Source organism: Capsicum annuum, chromosome 1 (assembly GCF_002878395.1).
Source record: "Capsicum annuum cultivar UCD-10X-F1 chromosome 1, UCD10Xv1.1, whole genome shotgun sequence".
Lineage (NCBI taxonomy): Eukaryota > Viridiplantae > Streptophyta > Magnoliopsida > Solanales > Solanaceae > Capsicum > Capsicum annuum.
The window spans coordinates 160620682-160647031 of record NC_061111.1 but is presented as its reverse complement, the minus strand read 5'-3'; the positions used below and the strand labels follow the sequence as shown (position 1 = coordinate 160647031).

General features: G+C 36.7%; 1 protein-coding gene across 3 annotated transcripts in view; it reads right to left on the bottom strand.

Annotated features, from left to right (window-relative positions):
• Nucleotides 1-6774: 6774 nt before the first annotated feature.
• Nucleotides 6775-26350, bottom strand: part of LOC107853569 (PH-interacting protein) — a 37763-nt gene continuing 18187 nt past the window's right edge. For all 3 annotated transcript variants that reach the window (XM_047398661.1, XM_047398662.1, XM_047398663.1), the window contains 17 exons: nt 24499-24593; nt 24283-24416; nt 23748-23851; nt 23605-23682; nt 23268-23349; nt 22798-22969; nt 14109-14179; nt 13646-13726; nt 13489-13559; nt 13098-13194; nt 12950-13009; nt 12179-12233; nt 11665-12062; nt 9955-11592; nt 7912-8481; nt 7763-7821; nt 6775-7442 (listed from right to left, as the gene is read on the bottom strand). In XM_047398661.1, coding sequence (XP_047254617.1) covers nt 7247-7442; nt 7763-7821; nt 7912-8481; nt 9955-11592; nt 11665-12062; nt 12179-12233; nt 12950-13009; nt 13098-13194; nt 13489-13559; nt 13646-13726; nt 14109-14179; nt 22798-22969; nt 23268-23349; nt 23605-23682; nt 23748-23851; nt 24283-24416; nt 24499-24593 — 3961 coding nt within the window. In that variant the 3' untranslated portion in view covers nt 6775-7246. The remainder of the gene's footprint in view (nt 7443-7762; nt 7822-7911; nt 8482-9954; nt 11593-11664; nt 12063-12178; nt 12234-12949; nt 13010-13097; nt 13195-13488; nt 13560-13645; nt 13727-14108; nt 14180-22797; nt 22970-23267; nt 23350-23604; nt 23683-23747; nt 23852-24282; nt 24417-24498; nt 24594-26350) is intronic.

Below are 26350 nucleotides of genomic sequence, written 5' to 3'. Positions count from 1 at the left end.
TCCGATGATTTAATTTAATAATAAAAAAATTATTTACTTGCTTCTTTTTAATTTATTTGTTTTATTTTTTTAGTTCATTTTAGAAAGTATGTCTCTTTTTTGATAATTTTTTAATTAACTTTTCACATGACATATTTAATACCACAAAATTAAAAGATATTTTAATACGTTTTACGTATCTTTAATTTTTTATTAGAAGATTCAAAAGTTTTTTTTTATTTCTTAAACTCCGTGATAAGTCAAAAAATGACAATCAGGTTAAAATTGAGGGAGTATGATGTAAAATGCGTGTGATTTTACAACATATAGATTAGGATAGCATGAGCGGAGGCTAGGTGCATAGAAGTGGGTTCACCCGAACTTCCTTTACCGGAAAATTAAAGTGTATATATAGGATTAAAATTTTGTTATATAGATATATAGTAGTATAAACGAACCTCCTTGTCACAATTGAAATTCTTAGCTCAGTAGTTAAGGGGGGTCAAGATGTTATGGTGATTGTTAGTTCGATTTCCATTAGCTTCTCTATTTTCTTTTTTTAAGCTTCACTGTTTTCCAAAATTGGCCCACAATTTCTTTCCCTCATCCTTACCCTCGATTTCTTTTCATTAGTAATAAAAGTACTTCATATAGTTCTATTTTCGGGTGCACGAAAAAATATAGAGTTCGTATTTTTAGTACACAGAAAATAATTTATAGTAATTTTTATAAATAATTTTTAGTTGGTACTCCATTAATTTCTTTTTGTTTGCTCCTTTTTTTTTTTTTAAGAATCGAATGATATAAACTTTGAAAAACATTTTAAAATGTATTTCTTAAGCAATTTGAAAAAAGAAAAATTGTAACTCATATAGTTTTTCAATATCTAGATTTTAATCTTAAAAAATTAAATCAATCTAATCTAATTTATCTTTGAAATTGAGTCAAATTAATTCATGAAAAATGAAGGAAGCAAATAAAAAGCAATGAAGAGAGTAATTAATTTAGAGTTGTTCTCTATTCATTAAATGAAAATAATGATTAATAATTCTTATAAATAAGGAGAGTAATTAATTTAGAGTTGCTCTCTATTCATTAAATGGAAATAATGATTAATAATTATTGGGCTTAGAGGGGAGAGGCGGGAAAAGGAGGTTGTTTAGGCTTGCTAAAGCTAGGGAGCGTAAGGGTCGGGATCTAGACCAAGTGAAGTGTATTAAGAGAGAGGATGACAGAGTGTTGGTGGAGGACGTGCTTATTAAGAAGAGGTGGCAATCGTATTTTCATAAGCTCTTGAATGACGAGGGGGTAGAGGCATTGTGTTAGGGGAGTTGGAGCACACCGAGGAATCTCGTGATTTCAACTTTTGTCGGCGTTTTAGGGTGGATGAGGTATGTGAGGCTATTCGCAAGATGCGAAGGGCCAAGGCGACGGGGCCCGATGAGATTCCGATGGACTTTTGGAAGTTCATGAGTAGGGCAGGGTTGAGGTGGCTCACCAATTTGTTTAACAATATTTTCAAGTCTGCTAAGATGATCGAGGCGTGTAGATGGAGCACGATGATTCCTTTATATAAAAACAAGCATGACTTTCAGAGTTATAACAACTACCGCGGTATTAAGTTGTTGAATCACACGATGAAGATTTGGGAGAGGGTGGTGGAACGGAGGTTGAGGAAGGTAGTGTCTATTTCAGAGAATCAATTTGGATTTATTCCTGGTCGCTCGACGATGGAGGCAATTCACCTTGTGCGGAGGCTGGTAGAGCAGTATCGAGAGAGGAAGAGGGATCTTCACATAGTGTTTATCGACTTGGAGAAGGCGTATAACAAAGTCCCTAGAGAGGTTCTTTGGAGACGCTTGGAGGCAAATGGGATACCAGTGGAGTACATTTGATCGATTAAGGACATGTATAAGGGGGCGAAGACCCGAGTAAAGATGGTGGGAGGAGATTCTAAGCATTTTTCGGTCTTGACAGGGTTGCACCAGGGATCGAATCTTAGTCCATTTTTATTCGTCTTGGTGATGGATGTGTTGACGCAGAGTATTCAAGGAGAGATGCCTTGGTGTATGCTTTTTGTGGATGATGTAGTGTTGATTGATGAGTCGCGTCGAGGTGTTAATGATAAGTTGGAGGTTTGGAGACAAACCCTGAAATCTAAAGGATTCAGATTGAGTAGGACCAAGACAAAGTACTTGGAGTGCAAGTTTAGTTACTTGAGGTGAGAGGAAGAGAAGGTAGTGAAGTTAGATTCACAGGTGGTTTGTAAGAGGGATAGTTTTAGGTATCTTGGGTCTATGATTCAGGGGGTGGAGAGATTGATGTGGATGTCTCTCACCGTATTGGAGCAGGTTGGATGAAATGGAAGCTTGCTTCAAGGATTTTATGCGATAAGAAGGTGCCCTCAAGCTCAGAGGCAAATTCTATAAAGCTGCGATCCAGCCGGCTATGTTGTATGGGGCGAAGTGTTGGCCTATTAAGAACTCTCACGTCCAAAAGTTGAAGGCGGCGGAAATGAGGATGTTGCGTTGGATGTATGGATTCACGAGGGCTGACAGGGTTAGGAATAAGATTATTCAAAAAAATGTGGGAGTGGCGTCGGTGGAAGATAAAATGCGGGAAGTGAGGTTGAGATGGTTTGGTCATGTGATGAGAAGGGGCACGGATGCCCCTGTTCGTAGGTGTGAGAGGTTGGCCTTGGATGGTTTCAAGCGGGGGAAGGGTAGACCGAAGAAGTACTGGAAATAAGTAATTAAACGTGACATGGAGCGGTTACAGCTTACTGAGGACATGACCCTTGATAGGGAAGTATGGAAGAAAAGCATTATGGTAGAAAGCTAAGGTGGGTGGTCGGGTCGTAGTCTGTAGTTAGGAGGGTTTGGTGTGGCTTGGTTGGTAGGTCTAGGGGTGGGGGAGGGAGGTCCATTGTCTGTTTGTGTACTTTATTATTGTGTTATTTTATTCCTGTTGCGCGCTTTTGGAGTTTTTGTCCTTTGCCCTTTTGTCTTGAGTCGGGGGTCTTTCGAAAACAACCTCTCTACTTCTCTAGAGGTAGTAGTATGGACTACGTACATTTTATCCTCCTCAGACCCCCACTAGGTGGGAATATACTGAGTTTGTTGTTGTTGTAATTAGATTAATAGAGAGAATACAATTTCCATTTAGAAAAACTAATAGCTAGATATATTTTAAGAGTATTGGTTTAATCACACATGTAATGTTTAATTATTTAAAATTAAATGATTTTTTCTATTATGAAAATTTTTAATAAAATGTAAAAGTTCAATTCACTTTTCAAAAAAAATTTCACTCTTTACTATAATAATATAAACATAACCATATACGCATATATGTTTTACCACCAGAAGTTTTAAGTGGTTGATCAATCATCATTTTTGTGTTTGTCATATAGTACCTTTTTTCCTTGTTGCCGCCGGCTAAGAGAGACACATCAATTTGAACTATATTTGTATTACGATTATTTTATTTTTAAAATTTTAAAAACTTTTCCTTATTTTTAAACTCAAATTTTTACAAAATCATTGATTACATTCTTATTACATACTTAAAACTTTTAAAAATATGATACTTCTTAAATTTTTCTTATTCTAATAATTTTATATCTATTTTTAGATTTTTCAAATCTTCTTAAAATCAAATTTAGTTGATTTAGAATTCTTAAACTAAATGAAAAATAATATCAGTTGTCATTAATTTTGATGATTTCTAATAAGAAAAGTTTTTACCATAAATATACTTGATTAATTTCAGCTCTTAAATTAGGAAAAAATATTGAAATTTTTATGACTTCTAATAAGGAAAAGTTTTACCATAAATATATTTAATTAATTTTTCACTCTTAAATATTAGAAGAAAAATAGTGAAAAAGAAGATTTTATCTAAAGCAGGGACTTTAAATGAAGGGCAAAAAGTTCAAACAATATTTCTAGATCCCTTTAAACTTTTAATATATCTATAATCTATAATATATTAAAAGTGTGTAGACCCTTAAAAGTGATTTGAACTTTTTACCCTTCATTAAAAGACTCTCCTTTAGACAAAACTTTCTTTTCACTATTTTATTTATTTATTTATTATTTAATTATTTTTATTATATTAATTAGATTTCCTCAAATATATGACACTCCTAAAATATATGATAGAAGAATTAATTAATATTTTCCGGTTAAATTAGAAAAATACTCTTAAAATAGGACTCTATTAAGGAAATACTTTATAAATATTGAGATGTACGTTAAACTGCTTTGTCTATTGGGAGAATATGATTGATGCTCATCTAATTTGATTCGATTACATATCTAGATTGGTGGATGCTTGATCTTTTTAACCATCAACTTCTTCACTATTTTTATCAGCATAATAGAATTCAACATGTGTGTTTATATATATATATATATCTTCTTTGTTTTCATTCAAAATCATTCTTTAGTGTCAAAATTTTCGCTCAGACTTGAATTAGCTGGATCAAAATCGAGGCTTTGTGATCACTATTATATTATTATTTTTTATAATTTACTGGTCGTAGATGAATGTTGGTTGGTTTTGAAGAATTCTTTTTGTGTAAAGGTTAGGTTTAATTGAATTGTTTTGATATCTTTATTATCTTATTATTTTATTTTAATTTACAGATGCTAGATGAATGTCAGTCGGCTTTGAATTTTTTTTTAGGTAAAGGTTATTCTTAATTGTATTATCGTAATATCTCTATTAGTTTGTTTTTTTGTGGTGATTTATAGTTCGTAGATGAATTTCGACCGGCTTATAGGAATTTTTGTGTGTAACATTTAAATTTAATTGTATTGCTTTGATATCACTTTTATCGTATTATTTTGTTGCAGTTTACAGGTGATAGATAAATGTTAGTCGGCTTTGAGAATTTTTTTTATGTAAAGGTTAGATTTAGTTGTATTATTTTGATATCTTTATTATCGTATGTTTACAGGTGGTAGATGAGTGTCGGGCGACTTTGAATTTTTTTTTGTGTGTAAAGATTAGATTTAATTGTATTATTTTGATGTCTCAATCACTGTATTATTTTGTTGCAATTTACAGATGATAGATGAATGTCGATCAACTTTTAAAAATAATTTTGATAAAGGTTAGGTTTAATAAAAAAATTCTCCATCTTTACATACTCAAAAAGATATTAAATTTAATTATTATATTCATATTTATTATTTAAACAAATATCCTATTTAGTGTAATGTTTGAACTCGTTAAAGTGAGGTACACGCGCAAGGCGCGTACACCTAAATTAATTATTATTATAAATTATAGATATAGATATAGATTATAGATTATACATGTAGAGAAAATTTATATGCATAAAATATAACAATATGTATGTTTTACATACATACATACACATATATATACACACATATATATAAATTATTAAAGATGCACTACTTCAGAAGGAAAAAGTACAAAAAATCAAAGTAAAGAAAACATTTAAAAAAAAACGTAAGATTTATGTAGAGTTCGATAAAGTAGATTAATACTGGAAGAAATGTTAAATTAAAATATGACAAAGAAAATTATATTTAGCGGTTAAGATTAATTTTGTCTTTTGCTTCACCCCGCTCCATTGACCCGATTTATCATCATGTAATCTTTAGATGTTACTTCTCTTTTATTTATATTTCGAATTCCTTGATAAAAATTTTGCTTTCGCCACAGTAGAATAGCTTTCATTTTTCCTTTTTTTTTTTTACTTTTTAACTTTGGCATTCTTAAGGGACTTCAAGAGAAGATTTAGGGAGAATGACATTTGTCTCACTTGATTGTTCTAAATAGCTAATTTCTAATTATTATCCTATATTGGATATTGTATAAAATAATATCAAATTTGTGGTAAGGCCAATATCGGTATTGCTCATATAAAAATAAGTATACATCCAAACACGAGATTAAATAATCTGTATATTTTATCCAATAAGTTATTTGATTGATTATTTGAAATAATTACTCAAAATCAAAATAGATGAAATAACTGTCTCCATTTTCATTGCTAACTACAAAAGTGTCGGCTCTCTGAGATCCTGAATGTCCAAACACTGAATAAATAGTCAACATTAAATGAATGTTTTTCACTTTTCGATTTGGATATTCACTGGTACTTCCAATAGGACCAAGACTGCCCAGATCTGCGTATGAACTACTTCTTAAACAACATCGAATTAAATAACCATCTCTTCATTTCCGATACAACATCACACATAAGCCGTTATAATATAGTTGGCCGGATTGAACCGGGAAGTGTTTCTTTAGTTTAGCTCTGCTTACACGCTCCTAGTTTGATTTACTAATGTTAACGAATTGAATAAAGATGGAAAACAACTATTTAAGCTTAGAAAAGAAAAAAAGCATCAAAGTCGAAGTGGGTAATTTGACTTTATTGGACTTTTCAAGTGTTTTCAACAAGTGATTTTACAACTTTAGTTTTAAGATAAAGAGGACTTTGGCCAGAGAAAACTGTGTTAAAAGTTGAAACAATAGCAGTCCAAATTTTATTGTACATGTGATATATTTCCTGAATAGAGTAGGTTCTAAATCTTATATCCAATCTATTCGGATACTTTATTGGAATGCTAAGAAGAAATAGTTGGTGGGCTTATACGCAGTGGATTAAGCTTTGCTTACATTCAACATCGGAGGTTTGGCTATTCGAATCAAAACAACAAAAGGACTGCGAAAAACGTTTTCCTATTTTCCCGTCCTCCTCAACCCACAAGCCCCATCTTCATAATTTTGTCTTAGATACATACGAATGCCTTTCAGGATAAGATTTTTATTTGCATATCGAACATAAGAAATAAGTTTAAAAAACTATCTTGTTTTCTTGGAAAATAATTTCCGTGGGAGCCATTTTCCCTGGGACCGAACACGGAAAGCATCCTGAATCTCAAAGTATTGTGAACCTCAGATGATTCTGTTTTCTAAGTAACATTCTCGAGAAGCAGCATAACGCTCTGGTCATGCAGGGTAGAAAACAAAACAAAAAAGTATGCCCCGCTCACCATCTCCAGATTGTAATTCTTCTTGGTGCAAATTGTACTCCAAACCCAGCCATATACTACCATAACAAAGCAACTCATTTAAACCTAAATTATACAATAGACAACTCTAAGAGTCTGAGACCAACAATTTCCAGAGCGCACGCGCTGAAGATCCATTCCACAAAATTGGATCCGCCAGGCAGTTGGGAGAAGGGAAGAGAATTAATAAGCTACGGAGAAGCATGCCCTCATAAATTTGATAATTTCTTGGTAAACCATTCTGAAAGATGCTTCATTTTCACTGAAAGCTCTCTATTTTTGGAAAAGTAAGCCTCGCCATTTGCTATCATCACAGAAAAATCATGCTTCATTGCTTTCAAACTTCTATAGTAGTTGTTCTCTAACCTTAACTGGATTATATCAGGTGATAGCGGAACAGGGAATCTGCAAAAGAGCAAATCATTTATCGTGTTGGGTTCATTAATAATTGTGCATGTCAAACAACCGTGTAATAGACATAGGTCTGAAAGCTTGAAAAGTTGTTATAACAACCCCCCCCCAAAAAAAAAAAGAAAAGAAAAAGAACATTGAAACCCCTGCAAAGTATAAAGAGAGTATATTATCGAAAGTGGAACTTCTAACTTCTTAACTCCTCTTTTTAGGGAGGAGGGATGGAATGGTCAGGGTGAAGGTTCTGAGTACGATATGGAATTTCTTATAGAATCAACTTCCTCAAAGCAATGCAAGTAATGTAAAAAGAGTACCTATTCATGAAGTCCAGTTTCACAGCAACATGTTTCAATTTTAGAATTCCATATTTATCCTGTAACATGCACAACAGGTTCAGCTCTGATGCTTTGAACTACAAAGTTCAGTTGTTAATTCAAGGCTAGACAATTTAAAAGACTGAAACCTGATTTCTGCTTGCTGACTGCAGTAGTTCAGTGACAGACGACAAAACTCTATTTCTGCTTTCCAGGTCAACTTGAGGTTGCTCCCATGAACTATCTACATCATGTAGTTCCCAGGGACTATGAGGATGGGGTTCTACTTCACCTTCGTATAGGACACCACATCTTTCCCATGGACTGTCAGGAAACTGTTCAGATTTGGCTTTCACAGAAACTACCTGACCGTCCCACCACCTACCACCTTGCTCACTCTCATCCCTCCACCAAACCAGACACTTGTCTCTGTAAGACCAATTTCTCTCCATGGCAGCCTCGTATCTTGATCTCTCAATTAGAAAGTCAGGGAAGTTAACTAGTTCAGGCAGCGTGAGCTTAAACTTGTGTCCAGAGACGGGGGAAGAGGTATCGATGAATTGAAGTGTAACTTTACAGCAGCTGTCACCAGAGCCAGGAAGAGTTGCATAAGAAAGATGTTTTACCAAGCAAATTTCCACAGCTTGGACTGCAGCTGCATTCTTTGTCCAAGGACCAGGCTCTGATGAATCACTGTATTCTATATATTCTTGATGCCCCTAATGTCGAGAAACACCAAGTGTGAATCAAATATAGCTTAATAATTTGATGTGAAAATCATTAATGCAACAACAAAAAAAAAATTACATTAAAAAAAGAGAAAATACATCGAAATCCCCCCCGAACTTGTCTCCAAAACTTACTTTAGACCCTAAACTAATCGGACAATTATTTACCCTCCTTAAGAACTTTGAACTGAATTAAATTCACCCCTTAATAAAGAGAGTGTATTCACTCTCCAAAAACCGTGTAAAAAAAAGAGAAAGAAAATCTGAATTAATATAATCATATATGTGACATTATTTTATTTGATAACATATAACTAATATATTTAATATTCTTTTTTTAGTATCTTACTTCATTTTTTAAAACTTTTTATGTGGTCCCACTTTTTATTTTTTATTTTTAATTTGGTTGTCTTCTCCAACTTTTTTGTTTCTCCATTGCAAGTTCTTAATTGAGTCCAAACATTAGTAGAAGACAAGAATCAAGTAATCAAGCATTAATTTTCCATCAAATAAAGATAGACAATAGTATCCTATGCCAAAATTCGAGTTGGGTTCGAAAGATAAACAGTTATTGCTCAACAAATCAAAATGTAATTCCACAACACCAAAAAGAGTGATAGTGAGACCATTGAATCTGTGTGAAAAATCTGAAATCCACAGCCAATTCACTAACAAAATACAATCTCATCAAAGTTTAAATTTTCATAAATCAAATTTCAAAATTTTAAGTTTAGAATAAAAAAAAAAGTTGAACAAGAAAGAATAAGGAAGGGGGAGGAGAGTTAGTGAAGCTCAATTTGGTGGTGGGAAAGTGGGTGGGGTGGGATGAGAAGATGAAGAATGATGGTGGGGTAGTGTGGGGTTGGGGGCGCTAAAAAAAATGAAGGATGGTGGTGGAGATAGTGGGAGGGGGGTGCACTGGAGAAGATGGAAAATGGTGCGCAGTGTGGGGGTGCTGAAGAATGGTGGTGGGGGGTGCTGAAAAAAAAAAAGAATGGTGGTGGAGATAGAGGGTGGGGGGGGGGGGGGGGCGCTGGAGAAAATGGAAAATGGTGCGTAGTGTAGGGGTTGGGGGTACTGGAGAAGATGAAGAATGATGGGAAATCGGGGGTGGAGGGTGGGGCTGGAGAATAAATAGAATAAATAAGGTTAGAAATATTTTTTTTTTAATATATATATAATTGATTTGAAAATTATTAAAAAAAATTTATTGACGTGGCTTTGACGTGGCTCTGACATGGCGCGAGTGTATTACACTGTAGTGAAAGTGGTATAATACTTTTGGGGTGGTATAAAATTCAGTTCAAAGTTCTTAAAGGGGGTATATAATTGTCCAATTAGTTTAGGGTCTAAAGTAAGTTTTGGCGACAAGTTTGGGGGGGTTTCGATGTATTTTCTCTAAAAAAAAATGGGGTAAAAGGAAAGAAGAGGCAATGATTAACCAGTAGAAACTAAATAATGCACCTGTCGGAAGTATACTACTTCATCACCTAGCTGAGGAATGTAGCGGTAACCCTCTTCATGCTCTGACAATAGCAACCAATTCAGTTTTTTGACTGCCTCATTCAAACTCATTCCAGATGAAAAAACATTTTCATCCCTGGAAGAACCCTCTTTGCTGTCTCTAGATAACCGGCAGAACGCATTACTTGAAGTCCATCCTAATGGTGGAGAACCAGTGGCCTTCTTGGTTAGCTTCCCTGTATTTATTGATGAACCTACAGCTATACGACTCTCTCTTATTTTTAGGTCATCTTTCCCTAATGCTGTATCTCTTGACATTGCAGTAAATCTCAAGGATCTCTTTCTACGTGCTGCATCAGTAGCGACATGAGGGAATTCAGAACCTGTTTCGTTATGATCATTACAAGCATTAGAAGCACTTTCACAAATATCACGACTGCTACGTAAACTGCTTCTAGATCCATGAGACTTGTTTTTGCCAACGGTATCATCCGTCAGTACACCCCAATGCAAATTCTGACTGAATCTATCAGGGCCATTACCTGTTTCTGGTACTTGGTTTTGTTCTAAATGGGAAAAGATTTTAGATGTTGATTCATCTACACGATAAGCATCTGTAGGAAGATTAAACTCAGAACGAGCTTGAGACTCCTTAGACATTTTCTTTGATTTTATCTTTATTATGTTTGGCTTCACTCTAGGTTTGAGGTTTACTTCAGGATTGTCGTCAGCGGTAGTAGGCTTGTTTGCTCCAGGAGCGACGCCTATTTTCTGCAGCTGATGATTGGGTGACAATGACAAGTGAAATAATGAAGAAGTTTTAGCAGCTCCTGAGGAACATACTAAATCTCCTGGACCATTTCCAGCCAGCAATGTGCTAGCTTCTAACTGTCCCAGATTCGTTTGAGCCTCGTCCATTAAACTATCAGCCAGAGCCAGACTTTGAATATCTGGACCAGCAGATGGTTCTCTATTGACATGCTCATTCAAATCATTTTTTGGTTCCTTGTCATTAACCATATGTTCAATTTTATTGCATTCCCCAAACAGTTCCATGCCAATCTCATCTGTATAGGATGATCCCGGCTCCTTTAACCTTCGGTTAACCACATTATCTTCAATTATCTCTTCACAAGCTTGAGAAGAACATGGCTTATCAGCTTGGTCACCACACTGAACTGCAGTGTCTTTTGATGGCTCAACCTTACTAGCATCACGGATTTTTAATTTCAGGACTAATCTCCTTTTGTTCTCGCCGTTTATTGGAGGTTCAGTGGATCTAGGAGGCACATCGATAGCTCCAACTGTTGGATAGCTCCGCTGTTTGCTTGGCATCTTGTCATCAGATGAAATCCTCTGGTCGCTTGACGAACATTCTGGTGATTCAGTTTCCAATGAATCATCTTCAGAGCTAGCTTCATCTTCATCATCTGAAGAAATGTCAGAATGAAGATGTACAATTTCAGGAAGTTCAGCTCCTCGGTGAGGTCTTAATGACTTTGGTTTAGTTGACTTCCTTTTAGTGGTAGCTTTCTTCCCATTTCTGGATTTCCTAGTTCTAAGACTTCTACATGAAGTGCCAACATCTTCATCCTTAACTTTCTTCCTAAGACGTCTTCCAGATGATGCGACTTCCACCTGAAAAAGATGCAAATGTTTCTCAGCCAGGGTAAACGAATAGGTAATATGTTTGCGAAAGTCGATTCTTACTTCTGATACAGATATTTTCCTTTTTGATCTGCGTAGGCTATCTTTCCGACTCCTTCTCATCTTCTGTTCTTCACTACATACTGAACCACTAGAAGAGCCGTCCCTTAAACATTCGTGCTCTCCTTCAGTAGAAAGCTCTTCATTCATATTATATTCTGAATCAGTTTCATCATTCAGAATACCATTATCTGGCTCCCAGAAAAGGGTATCCACAAACTCCGGCAGAGGTTCAGCTATTATGTCCAAGTCGGCCACTGGTAAGACCTGATATCCTAGGCCTAAACCAGGGTCCGTGCCGACAGAAAACTTAATTGAAGGAGGACGCCACTCGGTACCCAGAGCTCCTAGGCGGCGGCGCTGGTACATACTCTGATATGGCTCAGGATATGGAAGCATACCTAGTTTTCCCGTTATTTCATGTTTGGGGGAAAAAACATTCATTGCCATCTTCAGCAAGCTGACAAAAAAATTATTAAAAAAAAAGGAACGAATGATGAAAGCAACTAATATTTACTTGCGTCACAAAGCAGATCTTGCATGTTCCTCCGATATGGAGTTAGCTGCGTCTCCTGAAACAGGTAAAAGAAAATTCCTGTTGTTCATAACTTAAAAAAAGAACTTGGCAAACTTATACAAGATGGAACAGTCGTAGGTATCTGCTGACAGATTAGACCATCCACGTATTACCCAGATAAGTTTGATATGAAAATTCTTTAGTAGTAAAAACAAGTGGTGAAACTTAAAAATGGTAAAGAATGAATCTTCAACTCTCTTGGTCACAACTCACAATAACCACGACCTACTTTGACTTTAGAGATTAGCAGTAAATTGTTTGGAAAGATAATTAAATGGATTTGGATAGAGTGTAAAAATTCATATTCACAGTTCATACTTCATTAATCATTTGAAAGATTAAGTCTTAAATTTTACTTTTTTTTTTTTTTTTTTGATAAGGCAGCTATTGATTAAGTCTTAACTAATGTCGAGCAATATTATTTTGAATGGGATGGGTGGAAAAGGGAATGACATCAAAGGGCATCCTGGTGCACTAAAGCTACCGCTGTGCGCAGTGTCCGAGGAAGGGCCCCACCACAAGGGTGTATCGTACACAACCTCACCTTGCATTTCTGCCAGAGGCTGTTTCCAAGGCTTGAACCCGTGACCTTTTGGTCACATGGTAACAACTTTACCAGTTACTCCAAGAAAGAAATTTTGCAAAGGACAAAAAAAAAGTGTCATAATCCTGAATTGAAGGAGCGAACTACTATGTCAAAACTAAAGGTACCTGATCAAGAACGTTCCCCTGCACATCCTGGATAAGGGGCCGGTAATCCCCAAGGAAGAACTGTGGAAATTTACAGCCTCAAGATCGCATACAGTAACTGTAAAATACTTAAAACTATGATGAGAATGAAAGAAACTGCCTCATATACCTGATCATATTTAGCATCCTTTTGAGACTCGCCTTGGCCTGTATTTAATAAATATATTTGTCCAACATCATCAGAAAGAACAATTGATGTTCCATCCCTTTTTCACAAAGAAACAGCACATCTCCACACAATAAGTAACTTTGACATTTCAAATAAAGCAAAGAGCATTTGCACCGGTTAGTAAATCAAATGGAAAATGGAACTGAGTGAGTTATTAATTCTGAAGCAAGGATAGGATTGGCATTCTCCTACGGCCCCAAATCAGAAAGCTCTGATGATGTCTAAGATTTGAAGTACATTAAGGAATCACCATTTATCAACGCGAACAAACTTTATAAGTCAAATATCAAAGATACGGGAAACATTACGATGTCCTCTTTAAATTACTTACTGTGAAAACTTTCCATCAACCAACTTAAAGCGTCCTATATCATATGTCCGGATGGGGATCCCCTCCCATATCTGGAGATAGAATAACAAGAGTTCAACAAACGGAAATACTTGTGTAGAAGGATGTGATACAATAATCAAAAGAACCAGAAACCTACATCCCACAGGATGGTTTTCCCATCATAACCAGCACTCATTGCGATTCTGGGGTTGAAAGGATGAACATCCAGAACATATGTCTGCAGGAGTCTAAGCGTCAAATACACCAGATATAAGTTTTTTAATAGGTGTGGATGGGGCATGGGGTTGGAGGAGTCATATCAGGAATTAGTACCAGAATTGAGTGAATAACATATTTTTTAGAGTTTTTTATGACCACGAAAGTGAAAATATACCACCATAAAGAGTTTCTATTATAGTGCCCAAACAAGAAATTAGACAATGGTGGACACAAGCAGAGAAAGAAATTAGCAGTGAACACATGCAACTAGATGGAATAAAGCAGAAGTTTCTCAAAAATACCTTACCTAGATGACATGTGAAAATGTAATACTAGCCTACGCATGCATTTTGAAAGAAAAATTCAGAAATATCAGCCTAATCATAGTCAGATAAACTTACAGACTGTGCGTGGCCAGTCAAGGAGTGCACCAAGCTACCATCGCTAGCATTCCAAACACAAATTCGGCAATCTGCGTAAGTTCACCTTATGAGTTGAAAATTTCAAATTTAAACACCATAATTTCTCTGCTTCGACAAAGGATCATAAAATGAATTCACAACCCAAATGGAGGTATTTTCCTTTCTATCAGGAACCAAGAAGACCTTGATTTCAAAGCTCATGCAGTTGGAGTTTGACGCTCAACGAATAGGAAGAACATGAACCAATTTTGTGTTGCTAGCCTTGCAGGGGCTTAGGCAAATATTCACACTTCTACGTGTCCAGTTTGCCAGGAATTGACTAGTTGCACAGATGGGAAAACAAGAAAACACAAGATCAATTTCAGATATGACCTGACCCTCGGAAATTGAGGAAATATCCAATCCAACTCTGATACTGGATAGGATTCACCGGCTGCTAGACATAGCACATAACAATAGTATGAATGGAACAGGAACTATTCAACCGACCTTCCCTGCATGTGGCTCGTCCGTGATAACTTCGAATTTGCATGAACTAGCAGAGGATGCTCCCGCCAGCATGAGCAAACCCTTTCGGAATTGGTTACAAATGGGCGTCCCTATCCCAGCCGGATAACTCTCAGAGAAACTCTCAGGAGACATGCTTCATAGCTGCTATCCTTATCTCAAGTGATTGCTGAACAGAGAAAGGATGGGACCTTTCTTTCAGAAGGTTGCTTAACGACTGGGAAATAGAGAGAGTAGCCAAATTATTGGAGGGAGTGGGGACTTTTGCAGGCACCAATAATACCCCTGATGCAGTAAAGTGGGCTCATAGCAAGGGTGGAATATTCTCAGTTGGCAGGGCTTATAGGAAGGAGGGCAATGTACAAGTTAACAACAATCAGAGGTTGTGGAAAAGGGTCTGGAAGAACTCAGCACCAACAAAAGTCAAGTGCTTTACTTGGCTGGTCGATAGGAAAGCTTGTCTGACACGTCAAGTTTTGTGGAAGAAAGGCAAGATCATAATCTCTTGGTGCTCTTTATGTGGGAAGACAGGAGAGACTAAAAATCACCTGTTCTTACACTGCCCCTTCACAACACAAATTTGGTCCATGTTTCTCAACATCTCAAGTGTGGAATGGACTATAGCCAGAAAACACTGCAGCTTTACTAAGTTTTTGGATTAGAAGAGGAGGGAGCAAGACACAAAAGATCTGGTGGAATTTAATCCCACACTGTATCTGGTGAACGGAGTGGAAGGAAAGAAACGGCAGAAACTGTGAAGATAAATCCAATTCCATTCACAAGGTTAAATGGAATTGCATTGTATCTCTATTCTTTTGGTGTAAGCATACACATGATATAGAATATGAGTAGGAACATGAATGGTATACGTTAAGAGTCCCACATCAGAACAGGGATGGCAATTGGTCTCTTTATATGAACTTTGGACAATCCTCCCCTCATGAGCTAGCTTTTGGAGTATGAGTTCAGCTCAGATGTCATATCTTTACATGGTATCATAGTCAGGTTCATCCCTATTTGGGCTCCTGGTCTATGCTGGTCTATGCTCCAATTGGCCTGGCCGTGAAGAGGGGTGTTAGAGTAGGTGAAAATCCCACATTGGTTGAGAATGGATAGATGATCTGCTTATAAGGTTTTGGCAATCCTCCTCTATTTGAGCTAGCTTTTGGGGTTAAATTCGGCCCAAGATTAATTCCTTTATCATGGTATCAGAGTCAGCTCCATCTCAATTCTTTCTTCGCCGATATTGGACCGCCATATTATATTGTCATCGCTCCAGTTAACGAGGTCTGGGCGTGCGGGAGAGTGTTAAGAGTCCCACATCCAAAGAGGTATGACAATTGATCTCCTTATATGAACTTGGACAATCCTCCCCTTAAGCTAGTTTTTGGGGTATGAGTTGGCCTAGGACCTAATTTTACTAAGTACATAGAATCCTACTCGAAAAAGCATTGTAATTTAGTTTCCTACTTGAAAAGGACTGAAATGTAGCTTCAGTAATGTTAGAATAAGAATAGGAATAGCATATTGAATTCTACTTGGAAAGGGATTGTAATGTAGTGTCCTATTAGGAATAGGATTGGAATGTAGTGTCTATAAATAGGCTCTCAATGTAATAATTTAGAGACAACAATTCAACATTATTTTTCTCCATTATTTCTCACATGGTATTAGAGCAGGTTAGAAATATCAGACACGATAACTCAGTCACTGTGCGTCAATTTCGGTGACTGATTTGGGTCAATTTTTATTTTGTGGGTTGTGTGAAAAATACAACACCACCAAAAGGATCGGAAAGATCAGACCATAAAAACCCAATGAAAACCGCCGGAAAATTACCCTCCACGTGCTAGCCGGAATCCAAAAATTCCGGCGAGATCTGCGTCACGCGCCGGCGCGTGAGCCCATCTTCGGTCGATTTTTGAGTTGTTTCTTTTTCTGTTGGGGTCGCCGGTCTATTCTGACTCCGACCACTTGCTCCTTTCCAGATTTCGACAATTATTTTGAGATTCCAACCACCGGAACCCTAATTCCAGCGACATCAGTTTTTTTTTTTCAGAAATTCAGATTCGCTTCTTGGGATTTTCAAGTCAAATTCCCAAGATATCTTTTGGGCATGATATTTTTTTTTTGGCTCCAAAAATATTGAAATTGGAAGTTCAAGTCCTATGATTAAATCTGAGCCCTTAATGAGAAGATTAAAAAATCAAACGTCACAGTCCATGAAGAATCGACGAGGGGAAGGTCGATTTGGAAGATCTCATCCTAGGTGTAGTTATTGTAAAAGGCTTGGACATACTCGTGGCGTATGTTTTTCTAGACCTAAGTGTAGTTATTGTTATAGGCTTGGACATACTCGTGGAATATGCTATTCTTTGCATGGTCGACCAACTAAAAATGCTCATATTGCTCAGTCTAACACCACAGGTGATCAACGGGTGTATTTATCTGACAAAGAATATAATGAGTATCTTCAGTATCAAGCAAGTAAGCATATATTTCTACCAATAGCCTCAACTGCACAATCTCCTACCTTTGGATCATGGGTTGTGACTCAAGTGCTTCTGATCATATTTCTGGTGATAAATCACTTTTGTCTGATATTGTTTATTCACAATCTCTTCCAGCTATTACTTTAGCTAATAAAATTCGAACAGAGCCAAAAGGAGTTGGACAAGCCAAAGCCCTATCTTCTGTCACTCTAGACTTTGTTCTTTATGTCCCTAGTTGTCCTTTTAATCTTACATCTGTTAGTCGTTTGACACATGACCTTGATTGTAGTATAGCTTTTTTTTATGATTCTTTTCTAATGCAGGACCGCAAAACGGGACAGACAATTGGCATAGGACATGTATCACAAGGCCTTTACCATCTTACCGCTTCAAATTCCTTCACAGCATGCTCCGCTACAGATCCTCCCAACCTTATTCACAAACGTTTGGGACATCCTAGTCTATCCAAACTACAAAAGATGGTGCCTAATTTGTCTAGTCTATCCATATAAGATTGTGAGTCGTGTCAACTTGGGAAACACACCTGTGCTACGTTTTCACTTAGTATTAAGAGTCTCTCAGAGTCTATTTTCTCATTAGTTTATTCCGATATTTGGGGTCCTAGTAGAGTCAGTTCACCGTTAGGATTTCGTTACTTTGTTACTTTCATCGATGATTTTTCAAGATGTACTTGGGTTTACTTAATGAACGATCGTTCCGAGTTATTCTCTATATTCAAAATTTTTGTGCTGAAATACAAAATCAATTTGGTGTTTCTATTTGTGCTTTTCGTAGTGATAATGCCTTAGAATACTTATCCTTCCAGTTTCAGGAGTTTATGACTCAGCAAGAAATCATTCACCAAACATCATGTCCATACACCCCTCAGCAGAATGGTATAGCAGAAAGAAAAAATAGGCATCTCATTGAGACTGATCGCACTCTTCTCATTGAATCCCATGTTCCACTGCGTTTTTGGGACGATGCGGTCCTCACATCTTGCTATCTCATTAACAGAATGCCATCATCTTCGATCCAGAATAAGGTTCCCCATTCCATACTATTTCCTCAGTCACATCTCTACTCTATCCCCCTCGTGTTTTTGGGAGCACATGTTTTGTTCAAAACTTAGCCCCAGGAAAAAATAAATTAGCCCCTCGTTCTCTCAAATGTGTCTTCCTTGGTTACTCTCGAGTTCAAAAAAGGTATCGATGCTATTCACCTGATCTGGGTCGCTACCTTATGTCCGCTGATGTCACATTCTTTGAATCTCAACCTTACTATCCATTTTCTGATCATCTTAATATCTCTGAGGTTTTACCCATACCTCCAGTCTTAGCCACACCATCTTTGAGGAATCTACAGTTATTCTCCATCTCCAGCCACAGTGCCACCACTTTTGACTTATCATCGACGCCCACGTCCAGTATCAGTCCCAGATGATTCATGTCCTGTGCTTGACGCTTCCCCTACTGCGGACCTGCCTCTTCCTAGTCAATCAGTTGCACTTCAAAAAGGTATAAGATCCACTCGTAATGCTAACCCACATTATACTTTCTTGAGTTATCATCTTTTGTCATCACCCATTATGCTTTTGTATCATCTTTGTCCTTTATTTCCATTCCTAAGACTACAGGTGAAGTACTTTCCCATTCAAGATGAAAACTTGCTATGATTGATGAGATGTCTGCTTTACATACGAGTGGTACTTGGGAGCTTGTTTCCCTTCCTGCAGGTAAATCTATTGTTGGTTGTCGTTGGGTTTATACAATCAAAGTTGGTCCAGATGATCAGGTTGATCGGCTGAAGGCTCGCCTTATTGCCAAAGGATATACAAAGATATTTGGACTTGATTACAGTGACACTTTCTCTCCAGTGGCTAAAATAGCATCAATCCGTCTTTTTCTCTCTAAGGCTGTCGTTCGTCATTGGCCTCTTTATCAGTTGGACATTAAGAATGTTTTTCTGTATGGTGATCTTGAGGAAGAAGTTTATATGGAGCAACCACCTGGTTTTGTTGCTCAGGGGGAGTCTAGTAGCCTTGTATGTCAATTGCGCAAGTCACTCTATGTTTTGAAACAATCCCCTTGAGCCTGGTTCGGAAAGTTTAGCACTGTTATTCAGGAGTTTGGCATGATTCGTAGTGAAGCTGATCATTCAGTGTTTTATCGCCATTCTAAACCAAATTTGTGTATTTATTTGGTGGTTTATGTTGGCGATATTGTTATTACCGGCAATGATCAAGATGGTATCACTAACTTGAAGCAACATCTCTTTCAGCATTTTCAGACTAAAGACCTTGGCAGATTGAAATACTTTCTAGGAATTGAGGTTGCTCAGTCCATCTCGGGTATTGTTATTTTTCAACGCAAGTATGCTTTAGACATTCTTCAGGAAACAGGAATGATGGGATGTCGACCCATTGACACTCCTATGGATTCAAATGCTAAACTTCTGCCAGGACAGGGGGGGCCATTCAGTGATCCTGGAAGGTATAAGCGGTTGGTTGAAAAGTTGAATTATCTCACAGTGACTAGACCTGACATCTCTTTTCCTGTGAGTGTTGTAAGTCAATTTATGACTTCCCCTTGTGATAGTCATTGGGATGCAGTTGTTCAGATTTTGCGATATATAAAGTCATCTCAAGGTAAAGGACTACTCTTCGAGGATCGAGGCCATGAGCATATCATTGGATATACAGATGCTGATTGGGCAAGATCACCCTCTGATAGACGTTCTACATCTGGATATTGTGTTTTAGTAGGAGGTAATTTGGTATCCTGAAAGAGTAAAAAACAGAGTGTGGTTGCTCGATCTAGTGCCGAAGCAGAGTATCGAGCAATGGCTGCAGCAACTTGCGAGCTGGTTTGGATCAAGCAATTGCTGAGAGAATTAAAATTTGGAGAAACTGATAAGATGGAACTTGTACGTGATAATCAGGCAGCCCTTCATATTGTATCTAATCCAGTGTTCCATGAGAGAACCAAGCACATAGAGATTGATTGTCACTTTGTCAGAGAAAAGATACTCTCAGGAGAAATTGTTATAAAACTTATGAAGTCAAGTGATCAACTTGCAGATATCTTCACCAAGTCCCTCACCTATCCTCGTATTAATTACATTTGTGACAAGCTTGGTACATATGACTTGTATGCACCAGCTTGAGGGGGAGTGTTAGAATAAGAATAGGAATAGCATATTGAATTCTACTTGGAAGGGGATTGTAATGTAGTGTCCTATTAGGAATAGGATTGGAATGTAATGTCTATAAATAGGGTCTCAATGTAATAATTTAGAGACAACAATTCAATAATATTTTTCTCCATTATTTCTCACAAGTAGCAGTGTAAATACAACAATTCAATACTATTTTTCTCTTATATTTCTCACAAAGTATCAGAGCCTCTACGATCTTGGCAGTGAATTAAATAAAAAAGCTTTCGCAGCCGACGGACGGTTATAACTCATATAGCCGCTCGTCTGGAAAATGATTATGTTAGCAAAAGTTGGGCCAATAATATATGCGGTAAAAAAACCAATCATGCTGCGAAAGATGATTTGAGAAGCATCTGGGACAGAGAAAGTAGTCACGGTGCATCTTTCCGGTGACTACTTCTCATATCTAATTTGCGTAGCAACATGTATCTTTCCAGTGACTACTTTTTCATATGTGATTTGTGTAGCACCGTGCATCTTTCCAGTGACTACTTTCTCGTATCTGATTTACATAGTACTACGCATCTTTCAGTGACTACTTTCTCATATCTGATTTGTGTAGCACCGCGCATCTTTCCGAACTACTTTCTCACATTTGAGTTGCTAAGCACCGTGCGTCTTCCTGGTGACTCCTCAGATTTGATTTGTGCAATTCTATGCATCTTTCCGGTGACTTCTCAAACCTAATTTATGTAGTTTCAGTTTTCGTCAGTGTTGTGCGAAAACCAACACCACCAAGAGGTCTGGTGTCTCCTATGGCCAAACTCCAACCAGCGCCGCAGTGAATCGACCTCGCACACGCCGTCCAGGAGATTGTCACCTCAGCCGAGATCTAACCACGCGAGTGAGCTTGTTCCGGTTTCTTGTTCAATATCTACTCATCTCTTGATTCCAAGACGAGCCATATGTTTGTACCAGTCTTCAATAATTTTCCAGTGACAAATTTACTTTTCGAAGACATTTACTACTTTCCAATCACTTTTTCAGTTTGCTCCTTTTCAATTGAGGTCACCTAGACATTCCGAGCAGGACTTATCAATTTTTTTGCAGATATCTTCACCAAGTTCGTCATTGATCCTTCTATTAATTACATCTATAACAAGCTTCGTAATATGACATGTATGCACCAACTTGAGGAGGAGTGTTAGAATATGAGTAGGAATGAGAATAATATATAGAATCCTCCTTGGAAAAGGATTGTAATGTAGTGTCCTACTTGGAAAAGGATTAGTGTCCTACTTGGAAAAGGAATGTAATGTAGTATCCTACATGGAAAAGGATTGGAATGTAGTGTCCTACCTGAAAAAGGATTGGAATGTAGTGTCTATACATAGGCTCTCAAGTAAAGGTGTAGATACAACAATTCAATAACATTCTTTTCTTATATTTCTTACAAAGGGGGGGATTCTAATTAATTTCTAGATTTCCTAGGATCCTTTTGAGTATTTCTTTTCTGATTTTCTCTTTCAATTTAAAGGTTGCCAGAATATCCTCAAATGCTGAAGAATGCAAAGCTACCAAGTTCTCAAAAACAAAATGACAAAAATATATTGGGAAATCAATCAACAACTTCTAAGCTGCGTTAGATTTGTGCTATACTTAATAGATCATGAGGAATAACCCTCCATAAGGCACAATTATTCTCAGCTCACAACATTATCAACTTGCAGAAGGAAATAAGTTTCCTATGCATTTCTTTTCAAAACTTTCACATGCTTGCATTACTTCTTTTTTGTTTTCAAATTTTAACCATGGCTGCATTACCCTCAGGGTGTAAGCTTAAGCCCGTGCCAGACACCAACATGTCTTAGAATATTATCAACTAGAGATTGGTTCCGATAAAATCTTGAAAGTGCTTCAAATGCACTTCAATAGCAGTTTATCAACCAAAAATTCCAACTACCTATTACCTATTCCAACAGACTTCTCTGGATGAAAACCCAGAAAAAAAGATTTAACATGAAGTTAAAGATTTTAACATAAAATAGTTACTCCAGATTTGATAGAAGTAGATGTCTGACAGCATGCGTGAGAAAAGGGCAAAATTTGGCCCGCGCTCTACAGCCAGAAAGCTTTAAAGGCAACAATAAATCAGTAAAATAAGAAATGTCCATAGCACCAGTATTCTCTGTCAATATCATCCTGATATAATTTGGATTCATTATAACATAAAGAAAATTCATTTCTTTACTCATTATCAGCCTGAAATATTCACTAGTGTCATGAGAAATGCCTATTAATCAAGCTTGTGAATGTGTGTTCATGACTGTCGAGCATCATCTTTAAATACTGTATAGCAGGTCAACAACGAGATGTTTCATTCACAAAGACCAAACTATTATGGGCAACAAATGAAACTTTCATCCCATAATCATATTTAAAATAGTTTTAACAAATAAAAGTACAAAACAATGCATAGCTTTTGAACTGAATATGCAATTAAGATAAAATACCCATTATAGCAGCCAGTACAAAGCGATTATCCAGACTCCATACTATCATGTTAACACCACGAGGAGTAGGGCGAAATCTCTGCCGTGGCCCTCCTCGAGGAGGCTGAGGTGGCATTGGTGGCGGAGGAACTTTAAGATGATATGCCTTAACCCAAGAACGTCCATGTTTTCCCTGAAAGAATTAGAACATTAATAGTGAGAAAGAACCAGCACAGAGTAATATGCCACTATACTGTAGGTCTGTTAGACTCAGCCCCAATTTACGGTGTGATGAATCAGTGTCCAACTCCTCGGTTAAAGCAGAGAACACATTCTGTAGTAAGTCTATAAAAAGCATACATGCATAAATTTGTGCATGTATTCTTTCTCTTATTTGTCACACAAAAATCCACAAAAAATCTGGAAGTCGAACAACAATTATCGCAACTTATTCCATGAAAGAAACCAAATTTATGCAGTCAAGAACTCACATGGGATGACTTGCGTGGTTTTGGTGTCCAAATAATTGCACTTCCATCCCGGGAACAAGTGACTATGTTGTCATGGCTGAACCTGAAAAATGTATTTTAACAAGGATGATCATTTCCGCAAATTAACACAACTTTATCCATCAAACATGCTGACCAGCCAAGCTCTATTTTATGTTCAACCATGATTAACTATAGTTGATAAAAGGTATATTTTATGTTCAACCATGATTAACTATAGTTAATAAAAGGATATTAGGACCATTTGAAATTTTAAAAAATTGATTGGTATTAGGACCATTTGAAATAATTGTAACAAGAAAAAAAGACGTTCACAAACCAAGAATTCCTAAATTTTGGAATGCAGTCCTCCCCAAAGGAATCAGAAGTTGAAGATCGTGAAGCAACTGCACAGCCACTGCAAAAGAATAGCAAGTGAATAATGATGAACACGTTTAAGGGTGACAACGTGGCTGCACCAACCTGAACTGTACATAGTTGACATCATTTTCATGACCAGATAATGTATCTATTTCATGATTTAGCTCGTCGGGGTGATCTGGGGAGAATTTACAAGCATTCCAGACCTGAAGAGGGATAATGTTTGTGAATCCATATAATCATCATCCTTAATAGAAATACATTGAAAATAAGTCAAAATGCACCAAAAACTTTCACATTTTCACATTCTTAACATTTCTTGCATACTTCACAAAGTAAATTGTATGTTTAAGCATTACTGAAAATTTCTTATTGTCAGGCTGTCAAGCATGTGCTCTGCTATATATAGGCTAAACATTAATTAGAGGACTTCTAAAGAAGCTCAGAACATCTTATTGTATCTGTCAGTTCCAAAGAAGATTCATACAAATATTATCTTATCAAAATAAAAAAAATAAAAATTCAATACACTAAGATCTTATTGACTGGAAACAAAAATTTGTCATATCCCTGCTATCTTAATAATGAAGATTTGACAATATTATAACAGAGCATAACATTTGATGCTTGTTCATACCCTTGCTATAGTATCAGAGCTGCCAGTGACAAAGACAGTTCCATTGGCATTGTATGCACAACACAAAATTTGATGGCTATGCGATGTATTACTTGAGGACTGAATGTTGGTTGCAACAGTACCACTGCTCCTCACTGCATAAAATTAAATCCATTGACATGCTCGCCAACTAACAGCACAAAACATTATAAGAAAAATAACTAGTTCACAGCTAACCAGACACGTTATCCTTTGGCCTTGGTGAGTAAACGCGTGGAACACACTGAGAAGACCTAGCATCCCAAATGCGACAAGTTCCGTCATCTGATGACCTACCGATAGGAAACAAAACCCGAGTGAAGGAAGTCAGACATTTCCGAAGCAAGTTACCATATACCCTATAAACTTAGCAAGAAACTTTAACAGACACCAATACAGATTAAAATTATTTCTATGTTGATTGTACAGATCCTAGTGTAAATTCTTTACTATGTTTCTTGTATTTTAACCATCTTTATTTTACTTGTAGCTTAGTCTAGGCTTCCCTATCTTCCAAGTAATGCTTTGAGTTGGCCACTAATTCAAAGGGAGTTCTATTAGAATATAAGAAAAACCCTTGTACATTTATCTTTTGCTTTAAGCCTCTAACATAAATATAAAAACATGCACCATTGGCACACTAATACACCTATATGTTCAACAGTTTCTTAAAACGAAGAAAATTCCAGTATTATGAAGACCAAACTGCTTAAGATAGAGTGGCAGTACATCATAACCAGACGAGCAAAATTTGTGTTAAGATTTTAGGAGCCATCTGCGATCAAATGAAGCCTGTGTATGGGTCTCTATAATCATCAAATATACAAAATACCACATGGATAAAAGAGGAAATAAAGTAAGGAGTACAAGACCTTGGGGTGGAAAAGCATGATGCCTATGGGAGGCGCTTATAGGATCTAACACATGAAGGAAGAGAGGGAGAAGTAGAGCAAGCGAAGTAGCTCCTTTTTGGCTTTCCAGATAAGTTAAGGTAAAAGTAGTTCATTTAGAACTTACATCAACAATATGGAAAGTGAGAAATGGGAGAGAATCTGAAGGAGTAGAATACTCTTTTGTATGGATATTTTGATGTATTAAAAAAAGTAGAGGCATCTGAATGCACAAGGACAATTGCAGGTAGTCCTTGTGCCAGATTCTTCGTCCCATCTCATTCTTGGGGTATAGATTAGTGGAACATTTTTATTCTTTGCATATTTTTGGAGTGTTGATATTCTAGTCATTGTTGATTCTGTCATGCAGTTATTTATTGATGACTAGATGAATTTGTAGAGAATCGTGATCTGTTGTAAGATTCTCTACCTTCTGTATACACCTCGTAAGCGGTATTTACCATCACATCACTAAAATTTGAACTATACTCATAGATCAAGGATAAAAATGAAACAATTTTAAACTACTCACAAAAGAACAATAAATTCAAATCCTAAAACTACAAGCTTAGTAATATACTACAGGTACCGCGCGCCTAGTTACCATCAAATAACAGGTATGGATTAGCCCACAAATTTTCCTTCCATTTCTTCTGCTATCATCTTAGCTTTTTCTATCATATTACTCCTACCTCCTAAATAGATGGCCTAATTTGATTCAATGTAGAGATCTCAAGAGAACGTTTGAAAAGATTATCAAACCAATATATCAAGTCATGAAGTCCTTATAGGAGATGTTTGAAATGTGAACAAACTAAAAGGTGAAGCAATTAAAAACAAAAAAAGCCAACATAGGACTGTCGTTTTTTCCACCTATATCTTTTGTTTATTCTTTTTTTTTTTTCATAATGATGGTGCCCATATTGAGTGCACCTCGACTATTCCGCCAAGTACCTGCTACATCCCACCAGCATAGGTGATACCGGCCTATTGGTAGAATTGTCCACCAAGACTACATATGAGAAGAAACCACCTCACATTTTTGGTTTTTATTCTCCACTATCTATTGACTTCAAAGATAATCCCCACTAAAGGTAACAACCAAATATCTTTGGCCTAATTCTCATAACAAAATACATATTGGAATTTGGGAGATTATT